At 36.4% G+C, this 18554-nt stretch overlaps 1 protein-coding gene across 1 annotated transcript in view; it reads right to left on the bottom strand.

The window, feature by feature from the left end:
- LIN28B (lin-28 homolog B) overlaps positions 1-18554 on the bottom strand; it is a gene marked incomplete at both ends in the record, with an annotated part of 119727 nt that overhangs the window by 45260 nt on the left and 55913 nt on the right. Inside the window, one exon of the mRNA XM_079716094.1 lies at positions 5310-5494. Coding sequence (XP_079572220.1) covers positions 5310-5494 — 185 coding nt within the window. The remainder of the gene's footprint in view (positions 1-5309; positions 5495-18554) is intronic.

Below are 18554 nucleotides of genomic sequence, written 5' to 3'. Positions count from 1 at the left end.
GATACAACAGAAATACAAAGGATTATAAAAGACTACCATGAGCAATTATAAACCAACAAATTGAATAAACTAAAAGAAATGGATAAATTTCAAGAAACATGCAATCTACCAAGCCTAGAACATGAAGAAATAGAAAATCTGAGCATATGAATTACTAGTAAGGAGACTGAATCAGTAATCAAAAACATCTAAAAATCAAAAAAGTCCACGACCACATGGCTGCATTGGTGAATTCTACTAAACATTTAAAGAAGAATTAATATCAATCCTTAAACTTTTCCCAAAAATAGTAGAGGAGGGAATACTTCCAAACTCATCTTATGAGACCAGCATTACCCTGTTACCAAAACCAGACATGAGTACTATGAGAAAAGAAAATGACAGGTCAATATCCCGGATGAACATAGATGCGAAATCCTCAACAAACTCTTAGAAAACCAAAATTCAACGATAGATTAAAAGGGTCCTACATCACTATCAAGTGGGATTTATTCCAGAAATACAAGGATGATTCAACATCTGCAAATCAATCAATGTGATATATACCATGTTAACAAAATGAAGGATAAAAACCATGATTATCTCAGTAGATGCAGAAAAAGCATTTGACAAAATTCAACATCTATTCATGGTAAGAACTTTCAATAAAGTAGGTATGGAGAATGTACCTCAACATAATAAGGGCCATATATGACACAGCTAACATCATACTATGGTGAGAAGCCAAAAGCTTTCCTCTAAGATCAGAAACAACACAAAAACACCCATTCTTGCCACCTGATTCACATAGTACCAGAAGTCCTAGACAGAGCAGTTACATAAGAAAAAGAAAGAAAAGCATTCCAAATTGGAAAGAAAAAATAAAATTGTCTCTACTTGCAGATAACATGGTATTGTACATAGAAACGTCCAAAGACTACACCAAAACACTGTTAGAACTAAAAAATGAATTAAATAAATTTGCAGGAAAAAAACTCAATATACAAAAATTAGTTAATTTTTATATACTAACAACTAGCTATCAAAAAGGAAAATTAAGAAAACAACCCCATTTAAAATTGCATGAAAAAGAATGAAAATCCCTAGGAATAAATGTAACCAAAGAGGTGAAATATCTATACACTAAAAACTACATGACACCGATGAAAGAAAATGAATAATTTAAAAAAATTGAATAAAACACAAATAAATGGAAAGACTTCTGTGCTCATGGATTAGAAGAATTAATACTATTAAAAAGTCCATATCACCCAAAGTGATCTACAGATTCAATGCAATCCTTACTAAAGTTACAATGGAATTTTGCACAGAAATAGTACAAACAACCCTAAAATTTGTATGGAACCACAAAAGACCCAGAATAGCCAAAACAATCTTGAGAAAGTACAAAAATCTGGAGGTGTCACACTCCCTGATTTCAAACTGCAGTACAAAGCAATAGTACTCAAGCATTTGGCATAAAAACAGAAACATATATTATGGAACAAAACAGAGAGCTAAGAAATAAACTCAATTAATTTACAACAAAGGAACCACAAATATACAGTGCAGAAAGGATAGTCTCTTCAATAAATGGTGTTGGGAAAACTGGAGAGCCAAATGCAAAGGACTGAAACTGCACTAATACCTTACACCATACAGGAAAACCAATTCAAAACACTGAAAACTTGAACATAAGACCTGAAATATAAAACTCCTAGTAGGAAATATAAGCCTTAAGCTCTTTGACAACGGTCTTGGCAATGATTTCTTATATTTGACACCAAAAGCAAAGGCAACAAAAGCAAAAACAAAAGCATAAAACAAATGGAACTGTATCAAACTAAAAAGCTTCTGCACAGCAAATTAAACAATTAACAAAAAGGCAACCTATAGAATGGGAGAAAATATTTGCAAATCATCTATCTGATAAGGGGTTAATATCCAAAGAATATAAAGGATTCATACCAGTCAAAAGCAAACAAGCAATCCAATTTAAAAATGGGCAGAGGCCATTTACAATCACATCAAAAAGAATAAAGTATCTAAGCATAAATCTAACTAAGGAGGTAAAAGATCTATAATCAGAAAACTATAAGACACTGATGAAAGAAACTGAAGAGGACACAAACAGAAAGATATACCACGTTCATGGATTGGAAGGATTAATATTATTAAAATGACCATAGTACCCAAGACAATCTACAGATTCAATGCAATCTCTATCAAAATGCCAATGGCATTTTTCACAGAACTAGAACAAATAATTTTAAAATCTGTATGGAAACACAAAAGACCCTGAATAACCAAAACAATCTTGAGAAAGAAGAATTGAACTAGAGGAATCATGCTCCCTGACTTCAGACTATACTACAAACCTACCATCAAAAGAGCATGGTACTGGCACAATAACAGACACCTAGATCAATGGAACAGGATAGAAAGCCCAGAAATAAACCCACACACGGTCCATTAATCTATGACAAAGGAGGCAAAAATACACAATGAGGGCAAGACAGTCTCTTCGGTAAGAGGTGCTGGGAAAACTGGACAGCAACATGTAAAACAATGAAATCAGAACATTTTCTCACATCATATACAAAAATAAACTCAAAATGCATTAAAGACCTAAATGTAAGACTGGAAGCCATAAAAATCCTAGAAGAAAACATAGGGAGAACACCCTTTGACATTAACTCTAGCAATATTTTTTTGGATCTGTCTCCTAAGGCAAAGGAAACAAAAGCAAAAATAAACAAATGGGATCTAATTAAACTTAAAAGCTTAAGTTTAAACTTAAAAGCACAACAAAGGATACCGTTGACAAATGAAAAGACAACCTACTGAATGGGAGAAAATATTTGCAAATGATATGACTGAGAAGGTGTCAATATCCAAAATATATAAATAGCTCATACAACTCAATATCAAAACAAACAAACAAACCAAACAATCCCATTAAAAATGAGCAAAATACCTGACTAGACATTTTTCCAAAGAAGACATACAGACTCACCACTGCTAATCATCAGAGATATGCAAATCAAAACCACCATGAGATGTTACCTCACACCTTTGTGGAAACTGTTTAAAGTTTTAAAATATATTACAGATGTATAGCATCTGTATATAGTATTTTACTTAGAGTAATGCCATCAAGGTCCATCCATGTTGCCACAAATGGCAAGATTCCATTCTTTTTTATGGCTGAGTAATAGTCCATTGTGTGTGTGTGTGTGTGTGCACGCGCACATATATTTCACGAGCTGAAAAACATACTTCCTATATATTTGAGACAAAAGATTACCATGATAAATATACAAAGAGAATGTGAGATAACAGGAAATATATATTGGTCTTTGCCCCTGGTTCCTGGCACAGAGCTCCTAAAACGCTTGTAATTTCCTAAGTGATAAGAACACTAGAAGCAGCTCTTTTTCTAATATCAGTCTTTGACCTCTGTTCCTGTCACAGGGCTCCTGAAACCCTTGTAATTTCCTGGGTGATAGGAGGGTCTTCTGTTCTAATGAGGTGACACTGGGTGGGCTCCTGGATGGCTCCTGAGTGAGGGCTGATCACTGGAAAGACCAAGCTCTGATTAGAAGCTTGGAATTTTCAGCCCCACTCCCAGTTTTCTTGAGAAGGGAAAGGGGTTGAAAATCAAGCCTATGTGGTGAAGCCTCTGTAAAATCCCCAAAGTACAAAATGCAGAGGGCTTCCAGGTTGGCAAACATCCACACTGGGAGGGTGAAGCAGTCCAACCCGCTGGGAACAGAAGCTCCTATGCTCAGGACCCTCAAAAGACCTCACTCTATGTATCTGTTTATCTGGCTGTTATCTGTATCCTTTATCTGCTGTTATCATAACCTTGATAAACTGGTAAATGTAAGCATTTCCCTGAGTTCTGTGAGCTGCTCTAGCAAATTAAACAAACCTGAGGAGAGGGTCGTGGAAACCTCTGATTTGTAGCCAACACAGACAGAAGTTGCGGGTAACCTGGGTTACTTGCAACTGGCATCTGAAATGTGGTGGGACAGTCTTTTGGGACTGAGCCCTTAACCTATGGGACCCGACATTATCTCCAGGTAGACAGTGCCAGAATTGAGTTAAATTGTAGGACACCCAGCTGGCATTGTGGAGAATTGCTTGGTGTGGGGAAAAACCTCCACAAATTTGGTGACCATAAGTGAAGTAGTCTGTGTAAAAGTAATGGAGACACACAGGAGAGAAACATAATATGGAAGAATTGAGTTTTTCCCAGCATAGGAAAGAGGAAAACTGAGATTTTTTTTCTAAAGAGAGAAGTTAGAAATCAACAATAGCAAATGAACATCTCAGTGGAAAAATAAGCAAAAGACAAGAAACATGCAATTCACAGAAGAAAAAAATAAAAATGAAAGTTAACATATAAAAATATATTTAACCTTAGTCAAAGGATGCAAAGAAAAAAAGTAAGCTGCATTTCTTAACCTATGTAATTGGAAAAGATTTAAAAGATGACATTATTCAATGAGCAGTCTCAATTTTAAAGGGGTTGTACATTGGCCCTAACCATTTCTGAAGAGCAGTTTGGAAACAGATATCAAAATTTTTAAAGTGCATAGTTTTTGATCCAGATTTTTTCAGTACTAGGTATTTATCCCTTATGATATAATCAGACAATTTAAAAAAAAGGTACATATAAGGATTCTTACTATGATGCTATTGATAAATTTAAAATATTAGAAATAGCCTAAATTTAACAATTAAATTAATTTAACATAGCCTTGTTTTAAATTTTGGTACATTCACACAGTGGGAATTTATGCAGGTGCTGAAGACTAACATGGAATGTTCCACCATACACTTCTAAGTGAAAAAAAATGCAAGTTTCAAAAATACTGCATATATATTATGATTCCCACCTGTAGTTAACATTTCCAGTGATTTTTTTATATTTGAATTTTCTGTAGTGATGTATCTTTTCAAAACAGACAAAATAATAAACGTATTTTCATTTGAAAAAACAGGTGAGGTGTTAAGATGTACAGAGGAGCACCTCTGTCTGTTGGGAACTTCAACTTCCCATTTGTGGTCTCTGAACAGTCTGGTGGAAATAATGGTTGGGAGACTGACTAGTGCGCAATGCTGAAGGCTCAGTTAAGTATATTCTGCAGAGAGTTCAAGTTGCAAGATAGCCTATATTTCTGATAAATTCGATTCAAACGCTCAGTGGTTGCATTTTATTTTATTGTGGCTAGATTTTATAACATAATAAAAATATAAATAAAAATTTTAGAAATCTTTTCCAAATACAATAAACTCACAGGCTAACAAGGTAAAATGATTACCTGTCTCCCTTTGGTTTTCTTTTTTGTAGTGTCTTCCCTTTGGGTCTTCTTTCACTTCCTAAGCAGGGGCTCCCACCAGGTCCTGTTACCCGTATTGATTCAAGGCCTTTGGAAGATTTTTTAAATGTGAACTCCACTGGTTCTCCTTCTTTTAGGCTTCTAAATCCTTCCATGAATAATTTGCTCTGAGAAGAGCAGGGGAGGGAGGGAGAGAGAAAGAGAGATCATGATTATTAAATGCTTTATAAATTATCTCTGTGATTTTAAGATTAACACAGCAAGATATCCCCAGTTATTCATTGCTAAGTATAAAACCTTTTTTTTAAAAGTTCAGTGAAAGGCATACCATTTAAAAGTTTCCTGTTGTAATGCTGGCAGTGGGAGAATAAACTAATACCATTTTTAAAGGAATTTGGCAATACTTACAAAAATTTTAATGTGTATATTTTTTGACCCAGCAATTCCACTTCAAGGACTCTCCTACAGACACACTCACACAAAGGTCCCTCCACCCTCATCACACACAAAAACCTATATCAAAATTCACTACAGCACTGCTGCCTGGTAGAAAAATTACAGCTACCCTAAGGTCCATCAATGGGAAACTGATGAAATAAATGATAGTAGAGGTATATAATGTAACAGTATTGAGTCATTAAAAGATCTATATGTATTAATGTGGGGAAGATAAACATGTAATACTGATGAGTAAAAAAAGTAAGGGTAAAGAACAGTGTGTCTACCATAACGCCATCTATGTAGAGAAGTGTTTAAAAGATACATGTTTACTTATGTAGCAATGGGGTCTGGAACAATCGACAGCAAATCATGAACGGTCATTTTTCTCTAGTCCTTGTTTGGGAAAGTGGGGAAGCTTCTGGATACACACATTATTGTGTTGTTTTAGTTTTGTAATTTGAAAGATACCTGGCTTTTACCAAAAAAAAAAAAAGTTTCCTGATTGGAAAAGTGTAACTTTGGTTACAAATAACTGGCTCTTTCAATCTAACTCTTCATCAAAGTCAGTGTGCCAATTCAAACTATATTAAAATGAGTAAATCATTCTAATTTAATTTATTTCTTCAAATCCCCTTGTGTAGGTCTTACAGATCTAATTTTGAGTACCATGTAGTTCTTCAAGACTTTTCTGAATTTGGGGGCAAAAGGAAGCAAATCTGAATATAGCAGGTAGGAGAGAGACCCTGGTTCAAGTCCAGTTCTTTAAGAAAACAGGCAGCATGCAACTTTGAATGAGTCATTTCTCTCTTTTCTGTTTACTCTGTAAAATTAAGGAATTTGAGTTTCCCCTCATGTGTTCAGAGGAACAGTGGTCCTAAAAAAGATTCCATGAAAAAGGATCTGGTGGTCAAATAAGTTTGTGAATTGCTACACCTGGTCTCTTCTTAGTTGGATAATATTAGCATATTAAAGTCTCTGAGATTTCATACCCTCCCCAACCTCCACTGAAATAAAAATCTTGTTTAACTGTGTTTAACTCAGGAATTTCCCGACCTAATTGATCCCAGAGACCTTTCTTTATAACTACAGATGACTAACATACTTAGGGAAATGCTGGACCAGAAAGATCTCCCCCCTTCCCAAGTCCATGACTCTAAAGGCAGGTAAATAATTACATATAACCAAATAATTACATGGAAAAGATAAAAACAACACTTCAAATTTCAATGCAAAAGGAGACTCTTCATTATGAAAGTAATACGGCACATGAAAACAGGGGTTTTAACCAGTTTCTAGTGCAGGTCGTCTGACGCTGAGAAAGCCTGCAAGTGGAAGTGTAATTTGGCAGCACCTTTTCTGCTCTCTGATGCTGTGTAGGAATTAGAGGGAAAAAAAATCACAACTGCCTACAGGCTGTAAAAATTTTTTTAAATTATTGTTTTTAAAGCTTTATATAATATTTCCAAATCTTCAATTTTTTTCTCCTAAGCTCTCTCCTCACTAATTATAAACAGTCCTTTGCTTTCATTTCCTTTCTTACTCCCCACTCTAAAAAGCACAGATTATCAAATCAGATGAAGTGGCGCATAGGGTCAACTACTGCAATTAAGAGAAGGGAGGGATAGCAGTTTTAATTAGAGCTATCATATGTTCATGCTTTGTTTCTATAATCAAAATTCTGTCACTTATTTCCTCATAGTTCCTAGTGTATTGGCACACTTGATTTGATTTCATTTTCCATTATTACAATTTTTGATAGGTATCATTTGTAAGTGAACGGCATTTCCGAATCTAAAGTAAAATCCTGCTCTTAACTAACTTCTGGCTATTCTTCACGATATTCTGAAAGAATACTTTTTCCCCCCATTCTGTCATATACTCCCCTCCTTCCCCAAATGAGTACATAAGGCAATTTAGATTCACAATAATTGACAATAATAATAATATCCGTAAGAAACTATAATGGCTTTGCAAGAAAAGGACAAGAATTCACAGAGAATATTCTATCTTTGCTATTACACCAAAATTGCTGCTACGTAAGTGGGAAAGATTTGTTAAAGGTGGGGAATTAGCTTATTTTATTTCTTCACAAAAATCAACTTCTCCCCTTGCCTTGGCAATTTTTATTAAAGATGCCTCCATTTTTCCAGTCATACTGGTTTCAATCCTTAGTTTTACCCAACCATTTATTGAATCATGTGCATTCTTACTTTCATCTGCCCCAACCATTTCATTGGATTGCCACTGCCCTACTTCTGGTCCTAACTATCTCCTACCTGGATGAGTGTAATAGTTTCTTCATTGCTATTTCAGCATCAAGTCTCCTCCCTACTCCTTAGCATCTTCCACACCTGCATATCTTCTCTGAATAAATCTTAGCCTGTTGGTCTCCTGTCTCAAAAATCTACAATACTTCCCTTAAATTGTAGGTAAGACCACTCATAATGTTACCTCTAGGTATATCTTCCACTTCCTTTCCCATTACTCTAATAAAGCTGGCTGACTTGTACTTCCCTAAGCACATTTCACGTTTTCTCATCTCTGTACTCCAACTTAGGCTGGTGGGGATGCATTATTCTCTTAGTCATTAGCTGTCTGTCAAAATCTTACTCAAGATTCAAGGCATAATTCATATGATCCTTTTTGCAATCATCCTCAATTGCCCAAGTTGGAAATTCCCTCCTCTTTCACTTAATTGATTATTCTATATAGTTTTTATAATACACTGCTGTGTAATGCAGATATTTGTGTACGCCTTACTTTTATTTGCTCTCTTGGATTTCTCTTCTCCTGAAGGTCAGGGACTGTGATATATATCTTAGTATTTCCCAAAGGACTTAGCCTAATGCCTGCAAACAACTATCATTCAATAAGTACTTAAAAGAATCATAGATTTAGCATCAGTAAGATCATTAATCATTATTTAGTCCAACTCTCACTTGAAAAAAAAAGGTGGACTGAACTCTAAGGGGTTAAGTGAATTGCGCATGCCAAGTCAAATTCCCCAGCTCCTACTTCTGCTACATAAAATAACTTCTACTTTTAGTGTCAAGGTGACACTGTGCATGATACCTTTGGAATAAAATGCTGATAGGATTATAATGGTTCATGGTAATAATGTTATTCTCTGACTCCATTCAGAAGTTAATATGGATCTATTTTTCTTGTTCTTCCTTCTTCCAATATTCTCTAATCACTCTCATTGATATGCCTCACAATTCATGATGCTCTGCCTATGAGAACCAAGAACGCAGATTTATGTAGATTTTTGCTCAATCTACGTGTAAGACTTTCATAAGGCGAGACATTTGGTGTTTGGGCTTACATTGTCATCTTCAACATTTGTTTGGACAAAATAGACGTTTATCTTCTACAGGAAAGAATCGCAATTACTGAATGAATAAATGAACAAAGTAACGACCAAATGATTGTAGAAGCATTTAGAAGCTGCTGACATGCCTGCTAAGATATCAGGCACTTACAAAGGGGACAGGCCAATTTTGAATGTGCACATATTAACTCATCTAACACCTTTAATTTGTGTTCCTCTTCCTCCAACCAATAAGGTTCCCCTTTCTCCCACTTCCTTTTATTCCAAAATTTAAAATTTATTATGGAAAAAATTTATTTCAGAATTATAAAAATACTGACTCTCAATTTCCTTGCTATATTCCTTTTCCTCCTCCCAATCTTCTTCTTTTTTTATTTTTTTTTGCGGTACGCAGGCCTCTCACTGCTGTGGCCTCTCCCGTTGCGGAGCGCAGGGTCTGGACACGCAGGCCCAGCGGCCATGGCTCACTGGGCCCAGCCGCTCCGGGGCATGTGGGATCTTCCCAGACCGGGGCACCACGAACCTGCGTCCCCTGCATCGGCAGGAGGACTCTCAACACTGCGCCACCAGGGAAGCCCCCCCAATCATTTTTTTAAAGAGGAGAACCTTGTTCTCATAAATCCTCCATCATTTTATTTATTTATTTATTTATTTTGGCTGCACCACGCAGCATGTGGGATCTTAGTTCCCCGTCCAGGGATCGAACCTGCGCTCCCTGCAGTGGGAACTCAGAGTCTTAACCACTGGAATGCCAGGGAAGTCCCACCTCGCAATCATTTTTAAATGACTTTCAAAGAATGACGTGAACATGGAGTCAAACGACAGTGGTCCAAATACTAAACTTTATTTGCCAAGTATTCTACCCAAGGTTCCAATTAGTAATGAGATTGCTTATCTCTTTTGGCACATGTTTTTTTCTCTCCAACTAGATTAGGAAAGCAATAAAGTGTTGCTACAGTTTTATACTTGATTCTCCTTAGAAGTAAGAGTATATTTTCTTCTCTAGGAAACATAAGCTGACTTCCAATTTAAGATGGCAGGCTGAATAAACATGTCTCATGTTACTCTTTAAAAGGCATCAAAACTACAATAAAATAATAAAAAGAAATAAATTCACAATAAGGAAGAGAATAAGGGGGGGTGCCATCAAGAGAAAGCAGACTTGAAGAAATTTCTGGAAGTTAGAAAGACTGATGACTGGTCAACTGAGTTGAAGGAGCCATACCCTAGGAAAACTAAAAAAGAGGATCTGCAGAAGTAGGAACCAGCATTCCTAACAGAACTCAGAGAGACTGTGCTGAGACACTACATGTACAACGAAAACAGAAGGATTAATGGAAAGTTTGTATATGGACTAGATGCCCGTTTCATTTTCCCACCCCTATTACCACCTACACATGTGAAAACAGGCAAACAATACCCCAATGCAAATAATGTGAGGCCCTTCTCTTAAGAGACTGAAGGAAGTATCTAGACAACTTGTGAAAAATTGGATCCTACACACAAACCTCTATTCATTCTGACAATTAGGAAGCCACAGGTGCAAGAGCTGTCTCCCTACCCACTCAACCTTAAATCATTCCTATCCCTCATTCTTATACCTGAAGGGTCAACCAAGAATCACAAAACAAGCAGCATAATGAAAAAAAGCCAAGATAAATGAGGGAACAAAAGAAATTTTATCCACCACCTAATTAATATCTCTACAGATACTTGAGACAATATAATATCAATAAAACAAGAACAGAAACAATCAGAGAATTTTAACAATACTCTCGGACAATTTAAAAAAAATTGAGTTGGAAATAAAAGTTCAGAAAATCTCTTGGCACATAGGATAAACGGATCCCCTCAAATGAAATATACCCAAACCTTGGATTAGAGGTCCTGGGAAAGAAAATACAGAAGATGGAGGAGATAAATTATTAAATGAATAGTGTGAGAAAATTTCCCAGAGCTAAAGGGAATGCCAAGGAGACGCCTATCCTGGGTGAAGCATACTTTATGGAATACATATTACGGAAGCTTTTACACATGAGGTACATTTCTCCTTGCATGAAGAGAGAGTGAGATTTCAATGGAGAGTGAAAACAGTAATCCAAACTGAGCTAATGGTTTAACCTTATGCTTGTACAGCAGGATACTTAGCAGATATTTGGGGAAGGGAAGAAGCTTACTTTAAGTATATTAGTGTGAAGAGGGTGACCATAAATGAGGCTGGAAAATGCAAGTTAGAGCCAGAACATGGAAATTATTTATTGACATCCTAAGCATTTTATTCTGTATGAAATAAACACCTACTGATACGTTTTGCTTTCATAAGTTGCAAGATCAAATCTGTGTTTTAAAAAAATATCACTTTTTTGGCAATACCATGGATGTGAGGAGACATGAGGATTGTATGTCTGTTACAGGGGATGCCTGTTACAAGGTAACTGTCATAGTCTTAGCAAGAGATGGTTACAAATAAACTAAAAATGAAAGGAGGAACTGGTTTTGCAAAATACATTCTGAGCCATACATATCACCTGCTGTAAATTATTACTTGCCCCATGGAAAAAGTTATTGGTAAATGGATAGTGATGTTGTACAAACATCTTTGCAAGACTGCTCCAAGTGCTTCATCACAGAAAAGATTATCTAACACTGTCGGCTGGAAGACAACAACTCTAAAAATCAAAAGCTGGCACTTTTTTTAACCACCACTCCTTGAACAGGCCAACTGATACCTCTTTTTTTTTTTTTTTAACATCTTTATAGGAGTATAATTACTTTACAACGGTGTGTTAGTTTCTGCTTTATAACAAAGTGAATCAGCTATACATATACATATATCCCCATGTCTCTTCCCTCTTGCGTCTCCCTCCCACCCTCCCTATCCCACCCCTCTAGGCGGTCACAAAGCACTGAGCTGATCTCCCTGTGCTATGCGGCTGCTTCCCACTAGCTATCTATTTTACATTTGGTAGTGTATATATGTCCATGCCATTCTCTCACTTCGTCCCAGCTGACCCTTCCCCCTCCCCATGTCCTCAAGTCCATTCTCTACGTCTGCATCTTTATTCCTGTCCTACCCCTAGGTTCTTCAGAACCTTTTTCTTTTTTAGATTCCATATGTATGTGTTAGCATACGGTATTTGTTTTTTTCTTTCTGACTTACTTCACTCTGTATGACATTCTCTAGGTCCATCCACCTCACTACAAATAACTCAATTTTGTTTCTTTTTATGGCTGAGTATTCATTGTATACATGTGCCACATCTTCTTTATCCATTCATCTGTTGATGGACACTTAGGTTGCTTCCATGTCCTGGCTATTGTAAACACTGCTGCAATGAACACTGTGGTACATGTCTCTTTTTGAATTATGGTTTTCTCAGGGTATATGCCCAGTATTGGGTCGTATGGTAGTTCTATTTTTAGTTTTTTAAGGGAGCTCCATATTGTTCTCCATAGTGGCTGTATCAATTTACATTCCCACCAATGGTGCAAGAGGGTTCCCTTTTCTCCACATTGTTTGTAGATTTTTTGATGATGGCCATTCTGACTGGTGTGAGGTGATACCTCATTGTAGTTTTGATTTGCATTTCTCTAATGATTAGTGATGTTGAGCATCCTTTAATGTGTTTGTTGGCAATCTGTATATCTTCTTTGGAGAAATGTTTTTTTAGGTCTTCTGCCCATTTTTGGATTGGGTTGTTTGTTTTTTTGATATTGAGCTGCATGAGCTGCTTGTATATTTTGGAGATTAATCCTTTGTCAGTTGCTTCGTTTGCAAATATTTTCTCCCATTCTGAGGGTTGTCATTTTGTCTTGTTTATGGTTTCCTTTGCTATGCAAAAGCTTTTAAGTTTCATTAGGTCCCATTTGTTTATTTTTGTTTGATACCTTCTTGATAGTTGACTTACTCTAAGATAACAAAAGCCTTAAGTGATTCACTTCACTGTTGGGCAGAATAATAAGAATATAATTAAAATTAAGTTGTAGGAGAATTTCAGTCCAATAAAGCTGGGTGATACAGATATGTTAGAAAAAAAAATTCTGGAATATCAGATAACATTAGGAGGCTAAAGAGCTGAAAATTCAAGTATATTCTGCTTCTTTTCAATATTTTAATATATTTTTCTGAAGCAAAGACTATTTTTTTCTAAGGTATCAGTGGAAAAATATACAATGAGTGAAGGGCAGTTAATTATTACACAATATGCAGCAGAGATATTACATAATATGCATGAATATTGGTTAAGACTCTTAAGGACTATATGCTTTTTAAAAAAAAATAAATTTGTTTGTTTGTTTATTTATTTATGGCTGCGTTGGGTCTTCGTTGCTGCACACGGGCTTTCTCTAGTTGTAGCGAGCAGGGGCTACTCTGCGTTGAGGCGCACAGGCTTCTCATTGCGGTGGCTTCTCTTGTTGCGGAGCACGGGCTCTAGGCACGCAGGCTTCAGTAGTTGTGGCACGCAGGCTCAGTAGTTGTGGCTCGTGGGCTCTAGAGCACAGGCTCAGTAATTGTGGCACACAGGCTTAGTTGCTCCACAGCATGTGGGATCTACCTGGACCAGGGCTCGAACCCGTGTCCCCTGCATTGACAGGTGGATTCTTAACCAATGTGCCACCAGGGAAGTCCCCAAGGACTATATGCTTTTGATCTACATGTCAAGATACCCCAGGAACCATTAAGCCTGAGGTACGTATAAGAACACAACAAAAATATCACTGGACTAAGTATTAGGAGGTCTGGGACTCAGTCTTGGCTCCAACAACTAATGTGTTACACAACGATAGACAAATTGCTTACAGTTGGGGGGGGGGTCTCCTTCTTTTCTTTCTGTTATAGAACACAAGTCTCTATCCTTTCTTAAAATATGTATTTTTAATTCTATGACTTCACTGTCTATGTAGACAGAGACTGAAATGAACAAGTAACTATTTTTTAGTCAATGCTGAAATTTCCCTTTACGGGTTCTCGAGATTCTGGTTCTTACTTAACTCAAATCCCTTAAGAAAACAAAAGCTAAAAGAAATATGGTGGCCTGGTAGAAGTCAATGTTTACTGAGCTTTATGTAAATAGATAAAATCCAGTTTAGCCCCAGTCAAATTACTAAATTTCACATAAATAGGATTAAAAATAATGAGATTTTTATACTTTTCTTGATATTGAAGTAAATCCTAACTAAGTCCCTTCATCTGGCCTGTACTTCAAAACTGAGAAGGGTACACTAAAACTGGCAAAACTGCTGGAATGGTATTTAAAGTGACATAATGGAAAGCAGGCAGGGATTAAATTTGGATTTGAATACTGGTTTGAATCCTACTACTTACAACCTCAAACTGCATGACCATAGACATGTTAAAAAACCCTGTGCTCCAGTTTCCTTATCTATCTACTGGGGATAATAATATCTTCAAGGAATAAAAAATGTCTACTACAGTTATTGCTAGATTCTAAATAATTAATATAAAATGCCTAGAACAGTGCTTAGCAGACTGAATAGCAGCTCAATAAATGGTTTATACTATTTTTGTAAGTATCCAGGTCTGCGTATGGGAGGGAGGTAAGAGAAAACAAACAGGTTCAAGAACCTATTAAAAACAGGCACTGTCTGCACTACAGTAAAACAGCATGGTACTGGCACAAAAACAGACATATGGATCAATGGAACAGAATAGAGAACCCAGAAATAAACCCACATACCTATGGTCAATTAATCTTCAACAAAGGAGGCAAGAATATACAATGGAGAAAAGACAGTCTCTTCAGCAACTGGTGTTGGGAGAGCTGGACAGCCAACGTAAATCAATGAAGTTAGAATGCCCCCTCACACCATACACAAAAATAAACTCAAAATGGCTTAAAGGCTTAAATATAAGACACGACACCATAAAACTCCTAGAAGAGGACATGGGCAAAACATTCTCTGACATAAATCATACCAATGTTTTCTTAGGTCAGTCTCCCAAGGCAATAAAAATAAAAGCAAAAATAAACAAATGGGATCTAATCAAACTTATTAGCTTTTGCACAGCAAAGGAAACCATAAACAAAATGAAGAGACAACCTACAGACTGGGAAAAAATATTTGCAAACAATGCAACCAACAAGGGCTTAAATTTCCAAAATATACGAATAGCTCATACAATTCTATAACAAAAAAACAAACAACCCAATCAAAAAATGGGCAGAAGACCTAAAGAGACATTTCTCCAAAGAAGACATACAGATGGCCAATAGGCACATGAAAAGATACTCAACATTACTAATTATTAGAGAAGTGCAAATCAAAACTACAATGAGGTACCACCTCACAGCAGTCAGAATGGCCATCATTAAAAAGTCTACAAATAATAAACACTGGAGAGGGTGTGGAAAAAAGGGAACCCTCCTACACTGTTGGTGGGAATGTAAATTGGTGCAGCCACTATGGAAAACAGTATGGAGGTTCCTTAAAAAACTAAAAATAGGGGCTTCCCTGGTGGCGTAATTGTTGAGAGTCCGCCTGCCGATGCAGGGGACACGGGTTCGTGCCCCAGTCCGGGAAGATCCCACATGCTGCGGAGTGGCTGGGCCCGTGAGCCATGGCCACTGAGCCTGCGCGTCCGGAGCCTGTGCTCCTCAATGGGAGAGGCCACAACAGTGAGAGGCCCGCGTACCGCAAAAAAAAACACTAAAAATAGAGTTGCCATATGACCCAGCAATCCCACTCTTGGTTGTATATCTGGAGAAAACTTTAATTCGAAAAGATACATTCACCTGCTATGTTCATAGCAGCACTATTTATAATAGCCAAGACATGGAAGCAACCTAAATGAATGGATAAATAAGATGTGGTATATACATGGAATACTACTCAACTATAAAAAAGAATGAAATAATGCCATTTGCAGCAACATGGATGGACCTATAGATGAAGAGATTATCATACTAAGTGAAGTATGTCAGACAAAGATAAATACCATATATCACTTATACGTGCAATCTAAAATATGACACAAATGAACCTATCTACAAAACAGAAACAGACTCACAGACATAGAAAACAAACTGACGGTTACCAAAGGGGAAAGGGGTTCAGGGAGGGATAAGTTAGGAGTTTGGGATTAGCAGATACAAATATCTATATATAAAATAGATAAACAACAAGGTCTTACTGTACAGCACAGGGAACTATGTTCAATATCCTATAATAAACCATAATGGGAAAAAAAAACCACAGGCACTGTCTGAATGCTTTCATTTGATCCAACCTACCCTTACCCCTGACACCCACTTGGCAAATGTCTGCACATTACTGAGTTTCAGTTTAAACACGATCTCATCTTCAAACTCTTTCATGACATTCTTGAGCAAATATAGGTACTTCTTTTTAATTATATATGGCATACTTCACCATTATAACACCTACCATACTGCATTATCATGTGTCTGTTTCCCTATAAGGCTACAAACTTCCTAAAAAGGAGTACTGTAATTTTTCATTTACATCCCCACACCTAAAACCATCCCTGAAACACAGCGGGTGCTCAGTATATATTCAAGGCAGAGGAAGAGAATCAGGGTGGTGCGGAGCAAAGGAAGGAGGGCGGGAGGAAGGACAAAGTAGTGTGACTTTGTCTCTTTTAGATGAGGACACTGAGAGGTTAAATCTGATGAATGGTAGAGCCAGGACTCAAAGCCAGGTCATTTGACACCAAAAGCCCTTGTATACCATGATGCCTAGTGTAACATTCTCCAGAGTATTTCAATTGTCCCTCAACACCAAGGTCTCAACATTAGGTTTAGAATCTTGAAGCTATAGGCCTCTGGCAGACCTCCCTACCCAACTCATGCTCATCTTTTACCCCTTGTTTTGCTTAACTCTTATTAAAAATTTTCTGTAAAACTTCTTAGCTGATACATTGAATTGTAAGTATTCGACCCTTTTATTGTTGGACATCTTATTTTTATTGTGTCCCTTTGAAAATTAGAGGTACTTAATACATGATGGCTAAATTAAAAAATTTTTAAATATCCCAATTGAATCTAACCTTCAATGATATTCATATTTCATCAAACTGAAATAATTCTACATTTCTTTTATATATTAATAATTATTATATTATATATTATAGTACATATTTAGATTAAATATGTATTATATATTTAGATATAATTATATATACATATAAAAAAACACTTCCTAACAAATGGTGCTGGACCAACTGGACATTCACATGCCAAAAAAAAAAAAAAAATTCTACACAGTCCTATACCTTTCACAAAAATTAATTCAACGTGAATCATAGACTTAAATTTAAAACACAAAACTATAAAACTCCCAGAAGATACCACAGAAGAAAACCTAATGACCTTAGGAATGATGAAGACTTTTCAAATACAACACCAAAGGCATGACCCATGAAAAGATAACTGATAACCCAGACTTCATTAAAATTAAATACTTCTGCTCTGCAGAAGACAATGTCAAGAATATGAGAAGATAAGTCATTGACTGAGAAAAATATGTGCAAAAGGCACATCTGATAAAGGACTGTTATTCAAATATATAAAGAACTCTTAAAACTCAACAATAAGAAAATGAACGACCTGATTAAAAAATGGGCCAACGATCTAAACAAACATCTCACTAAAAGAAGATACAACGATGGCAAATAAACATATGAAAAGATGCTCCATATCATATGTCATCAGGAAAATGTAAATTAAAATGAAATATGATTATACACCTATTAAAATGGTCAAAATCTGGAACACTGATAACACCAAATGCTGCCAAGGATATTTAGCAACAGGAACTCATTCATTGCTGGTGGGAATGCAAAACTGTGTAATCACTTTGGAAGACAGTTTTGGCAATTACTTAACAATACTAAACATACTCCTACCATACAATCCAGCAATTGCATGTCACTCCTTGGTATTTACTCAGAGAAGTTGAAAACTTATGTCCACACAAAAACCTGCATACAGATGTTTAGAGCGGCTTTACTCATAACTGTCAAAGCTTGGAAGCAACCAAGATGTCCTTCAGCAGGTGAATGGATAAATAAACTGAGGTACATCCGGACAACAGAATGTTATTCATCACTGAAAAGAAATGGGCTATCAAGCCATGAAAAGACATGGAGGAACCTTAAATGCATATTATTAAGTGAAAGAAACCAAACTGAAGAGGCTACATACTGTCTGATTCCAATTACATAACATTGTGGAAAAGGTCAAACTATGGAAACAGTAAAAAGATCAGTGTTTTCCAGGGGTCTGGGGAAGGGCGGCCGATGAATAGGTAGAACACAGAGGATTTTTAGAGCAGTGAAAATACTCTGTATGATACTATGTAACAATGATACATATCCTTATTCATTTGACCAAACCCACAGAACATGTAACACCAAGAGTGAATCCTAAGGTAAATTATGGACTTTGGGTGATTATGATGTATCACTGTAGGTT

This window comes from Hyperoodon ampullatus, assembly GCF_949752795.1.
Source record: "Hyperoodon ampullatus genome assembly, chromosome: 12".
Classification (NCBI taxonomy): domain Eukaryota; kingdom Metazoa; phylum Chordata; class Mammalia; order Artiodactyla; family Ziphiidae; genus Hyperoodon; species Hyperoodon ampullatus.
Note: the sequence above shows the minus strand (reverse complement) of the source record. Positions and strands in the feature narration are given on the sequence as shown.